This window comes from Phragmites australis, chromosome 1 (genome assembly GCF_958298935.1).
Source record: "Phragmites australis chromosome 1, lpPhrAust1.1, whole genome shotgun sequence".
Lineage (NCBI taxonomy): Eukaryota > Viridiplantae > Streptophyta > Magnoliopsida > Poales > Poaceae > Phragmites > Phragmites australis.
In genome coordinates, this window is record NC_084921.1 from 19,005,458 (window position 1) to 19,016,688 (window position 11,231).

General features: G+C 40.7%; 1 protein-coding gene across 1 annotated transcript; it reads right to left on the reverse strand.

Annotated features, from left to right (window-relative positions):
- Positions 1–1,451: 1,451 nt before the first annotated feature.
- On the reverse strand, positions 1,452–6,080 carry LOC133912215 (asparagine--tRNA ligase, cytoplasmic 1-like). The gene is made up of 6 exons (XM_062354828.1): positions 5,451–6,080; positions 3,156–3,740; positions 2,783–3,033; positions 2,543–2,672; positions 2,314–2,372; positions 1,452–1,925 (listed from the first exon to the last, which is right to left on the reverse strand). Exons 1-6 carry the CDS (start codon positions 5,916–5,918, stop codon positions 1,742–1,744), a joined length of 1,677 nt encoding a protein of 558 aa, XP_062210812.1. The 5' UTR covers positions 5,919–6,080; the 3' UTR covers positions 1,452–1,741.
- Between the last annotated feature and the right edge of the window lie 5,151 nt (positions 6,081–11,231).

The window sequence follows — 11,231 nt, forward strand, 5'->3', positions numbered from 1 at the left end:
TATATTATAAAAATATTTTTCAAGATAAATCTACATGTATAATTTTCATATTTCTACAGTAAATATTTTAGTAACTATTAACGATCAACATTTTAAAAGTTTAACTGAATCTTGATGAAAGTGCTAAGTATTTAAAATCAGAGGGAGTACCTTTGAAAAGCCTCTGAACCTAACCAAGGTTTTGCTTACCGACCGGAGCTCGGCAACCGAGCTCCGGTGGTAATCAAAAATTCGTGGTTACCGGGGTAACCGGATGAAAATTAAAAAAATTTGGACAAAATTTATTTGAAAAAATTTGAAATTTGAGGGAAAAAATGTGATTTTACCCGCTCGGTAACTGGTCGAATTGGACCGGTTACCGAGCAGTTTTTGCGATTTATCGAGCGGTTTTCTCGAATTTTCTGCATTGTCAGTAACAGCTCGTTTTTGTTGGTAACCGCTCAGTTTTCTCGATTTTTAGTGATATTCAACAAAAAAATCAAAAAATTATCTCAATCTTGCAAAATCAATAACTAATTCATCTGAGCTTCAAATCAAGTGAAACAAATTTTGTTGGTTTCTTGTGACATGATCTACATGATAAAAGTATTTATACTCATAAAAGAGTTCAAAAAATTTTGTGAGAAAATGTATTTGTTAAACCAAGTTAAATGCATAGTTTTACTCTTTGCTAATCCAAAAATCATGAAACTAATTTTGTTAGTCTTCTTACATGATCTTATGTCTTTTAAAAATACATGAACTCATGAATTTATTATTGTAACATGAAAGATTGTGTAAATGTGTTGCGACTAGATTAATTCATAACTGACCCATTACACCTCAAAAATTAGTGAAACTACTTTTATTAGTTTATTTATACTATAATTTACATAGAAAAATAATAATAGACATGAAAAAGTTAATTACAGTGTTGTTTCTTAACATATTCACTTTATGCTTGTGAACTTTGTAAAAATTATAGAGAAATTAATAAAACTCTAAATAAAGTGAAATTAATTTTAAAGATTCTTTTAAGATACGTTCTACACAAGAAAATATGTGTTTGTATGTTAAACTTTTCCTTAACATGAGTTAATAACTGAGCTGCACGCTTCAACTTTTTTCATTTTTTCAAATTTCCTCCCTATAGAATATGATGCAAACGATATTATTTTTGAAAAAAAAAAATTCACAGAAGATCTTAAAATTATGTCTAATTTTTTTAAAGATTTTTTTTTAATTTTTTTTAATTTTTTAAATTCAAATTTGGTTACCGTTCGGTTTCTGAAACCGAGCCAGACCGAGATAGCCGGTTATCGCGATTTTTTCTCAATAACCATCGGTTTTTGAAACCCTGAACCTAACACAACGTTGGAGCTTTGGAAGACAATGTCTGACCATAGATTATGTGCCCTCTTCCAGCTAACAATGTTAGCCTTGGAAGATACGAAATTAAATCTTAACAAAGCTTGGAAGTTGCAACACAATATTTCATAACGGAATCCGTAAAAGAAATACCAATTGTATCGTACAATACTAACTTTCCTAAAGTTATAAGGTGAAACGCTCATGTTGAGCATGTAACTAAGACGAAAGATTCATGGATCGATCGCACTCTACAGTTGCAAATTAAGTACACTGAGAATTAATATGACACTTGACAACCATAACTCCATATGTGAACGGTGAACAATGTTCCAAAATCACTTGGTAGCATGTTGAACGCAACTCGCATCCGTTTAATGAAGGTCTTAAAAGATCATAGATCAGCCCTCCCTGGGTACCTTGGGAAGGGTATAACATCTCTGATGTTCTCCATACCAGTGGCAAAAAGAATCATCCTTTCAAAGCCCAACCCGAAACCACTGTGCTTTACAGACCCAAAGCGGCGGAGGTCCAAGTACCATTCGTAGGGTTCTAAAGGTAAGCCAGCGTCAAGTATCCTGTCAAGCAAATTTATCAAATCATCAACTGTGTAGATAGTTAAAAATTATTAGAGGATGGTACATACATATAATAGAAAATTATGAGGAATAAAAACATAGGACAGTGCAAGATTTCAGCATGCTCAACATCACATTTAACTTATGAGTTCCATAGAGAAACCAACTACAATAATCAAGTAAACAAACAGAAACAAAATAGTTGAACGTGTACTGCAAGAATAGTCATATGTAAATATTCCAAAGGTGAATAAAATACAGCTTACCTCACAATTCCATTACTTCAAAAGTACACACAATAGCGATACATTATATTTCCCATGTTTTAAGTATGGACAAGACAGGAAATAAACAAATGTCTTCAACCTTGAAGTTGAGTATCACATACCTCTGTTTGAGAACATCTAGACGATCCTCCCTTTGGCTTCCACCAACCAACTCACCAACCTTCGAAACACATTCCAGCGAAAAATGAGTGACAAGGTAAAATCAGCAATTCAATAGATGGACAGCCCATTGGCTCCCACAATGCCCAGAACGTTTCCTCCCCACAACACATGCAGTGCACGTGTGCACTGATATTGCCACAGCTTTGATCTCTAACAGGTTTAGCTTACCTTAGGAACAAGAACATCCATAGCAGCCACCGTCTTCTGATCATTGTTAAGCCTCATATAAAATGCTTTTATTCCTTTTGGATAGTTATAGACAATCACTGGCTTCTTAAATATCTCCTCAGTTAAATACCTTAACATTGCAAGACAAGAATTGTAATTCCAAATAAAGTGCAATATGCTACATCTAAAAAAGGAAAACCAGGATCCCATAAAAAGAGCGAAAAATTCTGATACGCATACCTTTCATGCTCAGAGGCTAAATCAATTCCCCATTCAACTCTCTTCTCAAACTTCTTGCCAGTAACCTTTTTCAAGAGCTCCACGGCCTTTGTATACGAAATTCGCACAAAAGGAGTAGAGGAAACAAGCTGTAGGCGTTCAATTGCATCCTTATCATAATTGTTCACCATAAATTCCATATCTTCCCAGCAATAATCAAGCAGCCACTTGCAAAGGTATTGTATATATTTTTCTGCACAGTTCATATCATCCTGGGAAACAGTTCAACACAATATCACTGCAAACTGTTTGTACTACATCATATATAATTTGTACCATCAAGAGGAAAATTATTTCAGATGCAGCTGAGACAAATGCAAGTCAGCTTATTTACCTGCAAGTTTGCAAATGCAATTTCTGGTTCAACCATCCAAAACTCTGCCAAATGTCGTGACGTATGTGAGTTCTCTGCCCGGAATGTTGGTCCAAAGGTATAAACACTACTAAGAGCACAGGCGTATGTCTCAACCTGAAGCTGTCCAGACACAGTCAGAAAAGCTTGACGCTTAAAGAAGTCATTTTCAAAAGCTATTGTCCCATCATCCCTGTGTGGAATCCCAGGCTTTAACTTAGACCTTTCCTCCAGCCTTGAAACATTTTCTTTTGCCCTCATAAGCTCAGCAACAGCAGCTGATATGTCAGCATTTGCAGCTCTAAGTTGTGCAACTGCATCTCCTTTCTCCTGGACGAGAACTTTAGCTGCCTCAATGTCAGAATCTGATGGTGCAGGGTTCTCTTTCAGTTCCTTCTCAATTTTGTCAGCCTGGCTAAACAAAGTTGTTACTTGGAACATCTCACCAGCACCCTCACAGTCACTTGTAGTTATTATTGGTGTATGTACGTATAGGAATCCATTCTCATCGAAAAACCTGTGTGTTGCACAGGCTAATTGGTGTCTAATCCTAGCAACTGCTCCAATCTGCAAAAATAGTTTTGCATAAAGACATGGAAGTTTGTTGTGTAATGAGAACAAAAAACTGACAAGGACACTTTCCATTTGCATTAGGAAATCATTTTACTCCTGACTTGCAAGATTTTAAAGGATAGATCAATACAGCGTAGCACGAATTCAAATGCCAGAAATAGCATACCTGTGCAGTCAAACTTTTACTAAGAAACACAAGAAAATTGAAATACCATGGTGCCTGTTATGGCCAGGTGGCTGGGGATGGTTGCGCAGGAAGTAATTGTGCTCGATGGGAGGGCGAGGTTTGATCCCTTGCCGCCCCGGAGCTATAGTGGACAGAATGGTGCTTTGCACCAGGAGTTAGATAGGAGATCAATTATGCTTGCCTTTATTCATTGAGATGCCGTCCTTTATATAGAAAAATCTTGCTAATCAATTCTGAAACAAACTAACAGCAATCCTAACAAATCCAATCTGAGCTAACTGAAAACTAACCAAACTATCAGCAAGCATTAATCCTGGGCCTAGGCAGTGGCGCTCTTCTTGTTGCGTCGGCCATACGTGATGCCCCACATAACAGTGCCAGTAAATCATATTACCTTCAAAAAGATCAAAAATACAAGGAAAAGATTCTTTCAACAAGGTATCAGAAAATAACCTTACCTAACTCACACACCACTAAGAAACAAAAAACATAGTAGTAAATAAAAGGACTACATGTCTGTAGCATCAGGCTTGCACACTCAAACGGTGGGTAATTCAGTTCGAACTGCACAATTGTACAGCCATGGGAGAAAAATCAACACTGAGCAGTGACCATAGATAATTACCACTTTTTTGGCATAGCTCCAGCTCCAAGAATTCTTGGAGTTGGGTATTACCAGCTCCAAGAATTCTTGAAGCTAAAGTTGTGGGTACACAGAGCGTGTTTAGGTGAGACGTTTTATTTCCATTTTAGTCTAAAAATAGAGGCTTAAACCACTTTATCTTAGCCTACAAACTCAAGATCTGACGTGGAGCTAGGAGTTGGTAGTTGGAGCCCTACCAAACAGGGCCTTAGTTTGCAATCAGCATAAAGAGAGCTCCCACCCACACACTAAACAGCCTTGACAATATATCAACACTCAGCAGTGTCCATACATATTCATATACAGTGCAACGTGAGCTTAATCCACCTGCACAATATAAGGTTGATAGCCCAAGTTTATAGGTTTAATTATGGCATGTCCTCATTAAGGATGTCCACACTAGGGCTCTCAACTATGTGAGCTTGAAGGAGTCTAAATAGCTTGGAGCTTGAAGCTGAGCTTGAGCTCTGTTTGGTTAACGCTCCAGCTTAGCTTGAAAAAGCTCTGTAACCCACTTATGATGACTTATGTTCAACCTTCAGAATATTTCCGAATTTCAAATTGCAAATTGCAAGATGTGGGAATACAGAAACTACCCATTACCAACCGTGTTGGTGTCCATTTGTTTGGTTTGTGTAAAATTTGCGCATGATTTGGTTACCTAAACAGAGACGTATACACAAATTCTCATAAATTGAAGCGTATGTGTAAACCGCAAATACATACTAAAGTATGTTTCCTTGTTAATTGATCCACAGAATTGTCAAATCCTAGCACCAATTTTGCTGAACAATTCTAGAATTGCAAGATCTACACAAACCACACTGCATAAAGGCCATAAGGTATAAGAAGACTCAAGGAGAAAAGCACCCACCGTGTTGGTGCGCGAGCGAAGGTGGATGACATCCCTGAGCTTCTCGAGCGTGAGCTTGACCTTGCCCTTGGGCAAAGGGTAGGCAGCGGCGTCCACCTCGCCGACCTCGAGGACGCGGCTTACCTTGATCTCGACGCTCTGCTTGGTCCCCTCTGGCGGCTCCTTGATCTCGCCCTCGACGAGCACGGAGGTGCCCGTGGCGGTGAGGCGCGCGAGTGGGTGCACAGCGGCATCGACGATGACCTGGAGCGTGGCGGCGCAGGAGCCGTCGCTGAGCTCGAGAAAGGCGAAGGTGCCCCTCCCCTGCTCCCGACCCGTCCGGACCCAGCCGCCGACCACGACGCGCTCCCCGACCCGCGCGGCGCCAGCGGCCAGGACGTCGCGGATTCGGGTAAGGGTGGTGGCGGGCTCCAGGTCGTCGCAGAGGGAGGTCGCGGCCATCTCCGCCGTGGCGGCGTCGGATGCCATGGGAGGGACGGGTCTGGTTCTCTGGGTGGTGGCGGCGTCGGCGGCGGCGGAGGGGGGAGATTTATGTGGTGTGGGCGCGCGTGGCTTTAGCGGCAGGAATAGGAATCGTTGGCACAGTTTCTTTCCGGAATCTGTTCGGAGGAATCTACTATGCCACTTGTTGTAGATTAGCAGACATAGAGCATCTATAAAGAAAAAATAGACTAGCACAACAAGAATTTTCCGGGTATCTATTAAAAAACAAGAGAGTTTTTTTAAACCAAATTAGCTTTCGATCAGGCTTTAGCCTCTCAACCCTAACTTCTAAAAGAATCAAATATCATTACAAATTGGAGTGTTAGGACTCAAGTGAGGTTTTTTAAGCTTTAATTCTATTCATCTCAAAAAATTAGTTTTCAAACAGACCTATGCTGGATTTGACAACTATCCTAAACCTTACGTATGTTGGTGCACAAGAGTATTACAAAGCTGATCTTTTTCATCTTCATGGGTGAAGATCTTCGCATTGAGGCATTTTCATAACTTCCACAAGATCGTGTTCAGAATCATTAACTGTGCTAAGGAATAGGAAGGTCTCAAAGCTCCTTTACTGCACGCCTGGCGACATCTTTGAAATAAAGTTAGGCACATCCTCCGAAGAGGGTCAGAAAAGCAGCAGCATTGAGGCAGGGTTGCAAAGAAATAGAGAAGATTTTATGGAAGCCAAACTAAGAGGTCGAGCGAAATTGAGCAGCTAAATAGGCAATCAAAGTTTTTATGACAAATACGGCAATGTCTCTCGACGATGGTTGGATGCTGGTCACTACGAAAGGGAAGTCTTGGAGGCAGTTAACGGCCATCTGGTTGGAGGATGGCTCTAGTGGTCGTTCAAGAAGGGTCTCTCGCTTCTAGGCAATGTCGGATGACAGAGAGTCCCAGTGGCAAATACAGAAAATGAAGTCATTGGTCTCACCTCCACTAAATCATGGTGTCATCTCATCTATTGACCACTAATAAACACTATTCTTCTATTGAAATCACCAAAGTCCATTGGTGTCAGATGACACTATGGAACCAACCTGGATCCGCCCCCGGAGAGTTCGATGAGGATGAGATGACTCCACAGTTTGTGCAGTCACTGCTGATAGTATGGATCTCCATGGATGTCCATGGCTAAGGTACGCAATTTCATGAGTCCAGAAGATGTCGAGATAAGAAAAAAAGCCTAGAGAGTGTTGGAGAAGATGGTGCTCCATAGGAAAAATTTCTGCGTGAGCCGCTACTGCCAGTGACCTTAGGGTTTGTGATTTGTGTGGATAAGCATTGGAATCCTTTGGGGACGTTGGCCTTAGGGCACCTTTGAGGTTCTTCATTGACTCCACATGCGATGGAAAGACAATAGCCACGGCTATCGGCGGCCTAACGATAGCGTTCTGATCCGTAATTCCAGCGGTGATGTTCAAATTTTTAAAAACGATCCGGTCAAGATCTTGTTTAGCAGAGCTCTAGCTTCTAGCTCCACGTTAGATTTTGAAATTGCAATCTATAATAAAGTGGTTTTAAGTTACTATTTTTAGACTAAAATAGAAACATGATGGCTCATCAAATACCCTTAGTATACCTATAACTGCACGAATTTCTAGAGGTAGGAATACCTAGCTCCACAAATTCTTGGAGCGAAAGGTCTAGCAAACAAGCCCTAAGCCAAATTTGATCGGCCCAAGTCTAGCTCCATCCATAATTAATTTGGCTGATCTAGAGTTAAGACTCACCCGAGTTCGTTCGATGTAGGTTGGCTTCGAGGGTGGCAATCACAGCAAGTAATACGAAATGGATTGCATATGGTTTATTCATATATCTCTCTAGCGAATTTCATCGCTCGGTCAGCCACGCAAAACCCTAAACACACTTCTCTCCACTCCTATGCAGACATCATTTGCTTTGGGAAAAACCTCAGCAGTGGTGGCATGCAAAGGGAGAACGAGAGACCATACCAGGGCGATGGAAGACGAATGGCGAGCGGCGCAATAGATTACAATGGTTCACGCGAGCTCATTATCCAGGGTGGTGGTGGTGACTGTGGTGACCAGTGGTGGTGGACAAGGTCCCATCGGATAAAGGTTCTACCGTGGTGGTAGTGAACAATATACTATAGCACTATGACAATACACTATGGCACTATACAATGGTGGTGGACAATCGTTGTCAAAGTTTCTTTCCAGAATCTGTTCAGAGGAATCTTGAGCACCACATATACTATGGCACTATGCCACTTTGTTGACTAACACACATCACACATAGATCATCTATGAAAAAAATAGACTAGCATACAAGTGCTGATGAACAAGAGTTTTCCATGTATCTATAAAAAAGATAGTTTTCTGTGTAAGACAAATTAGCTTTTGCTCAAGTTTAATCCTCTCAACGGTAACTTCTAATCAAAGATCATAAAAAATTGGAGTGTTAGGACTCCCTAAGCTCTAATGCCATTCATCTCAAAAAAATTTATTTTTCTAGCGGAAACTATGTTGGGTTTTACAACTATCATAAACATTACATATATTGGTACATAAGTATTACAAAGCTGATCTTTTTCATCTTCATGGGTGAAGATCTTCGCATTTCGGTGCGGCTTTTTCATATCTTCCACAAGATCGCAGTCAGGATCGATGATTGTGTTGAGGCACAGAAATGTCTCAAAGCTCCTTTAGCGGTAGGAATAGGAATCGTTGGCAAAGTTGCTTTCCGGAATCTATTCAAATGAATCTACTATCCCACTTGTTGTAGATTAGCACACATAGAGCATCTCTAAAGGAAAAAATAGAATAGCAAATAGATACTGATGAATAAGAATTTTTCGTGTATCTATTAAAAAACAAGAGAGTTTTTCATGTAAACCAAATTAGCTTTCGCTTAGGTTTTATGCCTCTCAACCTAACTTCTAAAAGAATCAAAGATCATTACAACTTGGAGTGTTAGGACTCAAGTGAGGTTTTTTAAGCTTTAATTCTATTCATCTCAAAAAATTATTTTTCGAACAGAACTATGCTGGATTTGACAACTATCCTAAACCTTACGTATGTTGGTACACAAGAGTATTACAAAGCTGATCTTTTTCATCTTCATGGGTGAAGATCTTCGCAGTGAGGTATTTTCATAACTTCCACAAGATCGCGGTCAGAATTGTTAACAATGCTGAGGCACAGGAAGGTCTCAAAGCTCCTTTACTGCATGCCTGGCGACATCTTTGAAATAAAGTTAGGCACATCCTCCTAAGAGGGTCAGAAAGGTAGCAGCATTGAGGCACGGTTACAAAGAAATAGAGAAGATTTTATGGAAGCCAGGCCAAGAGATCGAGCGGAATTGAGTAGCTAGATAGGCAATCAAGGTTTTTTTTATGACAAATATGGTAATGTCTCTCGACGACGGTTGGATGCTTATCACTACAAAAGGGAAGTCTTGGAGGCAGTTAACGGCCATCTAGTTGGAGGATGGCTCCAGTGGCCATTCGAGAAGGGTCTCTCGCTTCTAAGAAATGTCGGATGACAGAGAGTCCCAATGGAAGATACAGAAAATGAAGTCATTGGTGTCACCTCCAGTAAATCATGGTGCCATCTCATCTATTTACCACTAATAAGGGTGGTGGCGTGTTCCAGGTCATCGTAGAGGGAGGCCATTTATCTATTGACCACTAATGCCATTCATCTCAAATTTTTTTCTGGCGGAAACTATGTTGGGTTTTACAACTGTCCTAAACATTACATATATTGGTACACAAGTATTACAATGCTGACCTTTTTCATCGTCATGGGTGAAGATCTTCACATTGTGGCGTGACATTTTCATATCTTCCACAAGATTGCAGTTAGGATCGTTGACCGTGCTGAGGCACAAAAAGGTCTGAAAGCTCCTTTACTACGCGCCTGGCAACATCTCAGAAATAAAGTTAGGCACATCCGTGGAAGAGGGTCAGAAAGGCAGCAACAGTGAGGTAGGGTTGCAAGGAAATAGAGAAACTTTATGAAAGCCAAGCCAAGAGGTCGAGCTGAGAAACCAAGTTGAAATGTGATTTGATTTATATGTGATGAGTGATTAATAAGTATGTTGATTTGGTTTGATGATTTTTGAATTGTATGAGTATGTATATGTACTGCAATTATGATCATGACCAACTAAAGATGCAGAGGAAATAGAGTTGGCGTGTTTATTTTTGAGTCTAGGAAAATTTTACAACGCCGGATGATCCGGCGCTGAGGAAAATGAATGTGCCGTATTGTCTGACGTTCAGATGGTGTACATGCCAGAACATTTCAACTCAGAAGAAAAAGTTGAAGTACAGGCCAGATAGTTCGGTGATGGGCACTATGAACGCTGGAGCATTTCTTCCAAAGAGATTGCAAAATGACTCTAGTGGACTTATAAGCGTTGGATGGTCCGGCGATAGAAGATGTGAATGTTGGAGAATACACTAGACCATTTGTTGCAGAGAGATTGCAAAATGATTATCTGGTGGAAATGAACACGCCGGATTGTCCGGCGATGAGAAATTATATACTCTGGACTATTTTTTTGTAGAGAGGATTCCAAACGGTGAGTTTGAGAGTTGAACATGTGAAAATGCATCTAGGCCCCCTATTTGGGTTTTGGATAATTGATGACAAACGATTAAGAGAATAATGAGTTTAATGAGGTTTTGGACAGGTATTAGTCCCAAGAAGTAAATTGATGCTGGCGTCCCTCAAAAGAAAAGAGTAGTGGCATATAGTTACTAAATAGATTTAAATTTATTGTATTTTCAAATTTTAGTATAGGTGCGCCGTACTATCAAGAGGGATGTGTTTAAATTGACTTGAAGTTGTCTTAGTGCTTAAATAACTCTTTTGGACCAAAGACGAGAGACACATATCATCCCATGAACACCGAATGATTTAAAAGTTATGTCGGGACCTGGATATTCCGGGCTGACCCGGATACTTGGAGTGACCGAAGTCTCCGGCAGTGCTTCGGCAAGGGGTTCTCGGTTTGTGGTTGGAGTTCAACCCAGAGTCTCCGAGTTGGCCCAAATACTCTGGGTGACCGGAGTCTCCATATAGTGCTTCGACAGGGGGTTCTCAGTTTGTGGTTGGAGTTCAACTCGGAGTCTCTGGGTTGGCCCGGATACTACGGGTGACCAGAGTCTCCGGACTATACTCCGGCAGAGAGTCTCGGTTAGAGCCTAAAAGTTTGATCCGGAGTCTCCGGGTTGACCTGGATACTCTAGGTTCTGTGTTCATCTGGACCCTCCTGGTTGGGTTCTAGACAGGCTTGTGGTTGTGTGATAAGTGCCAACCTGGA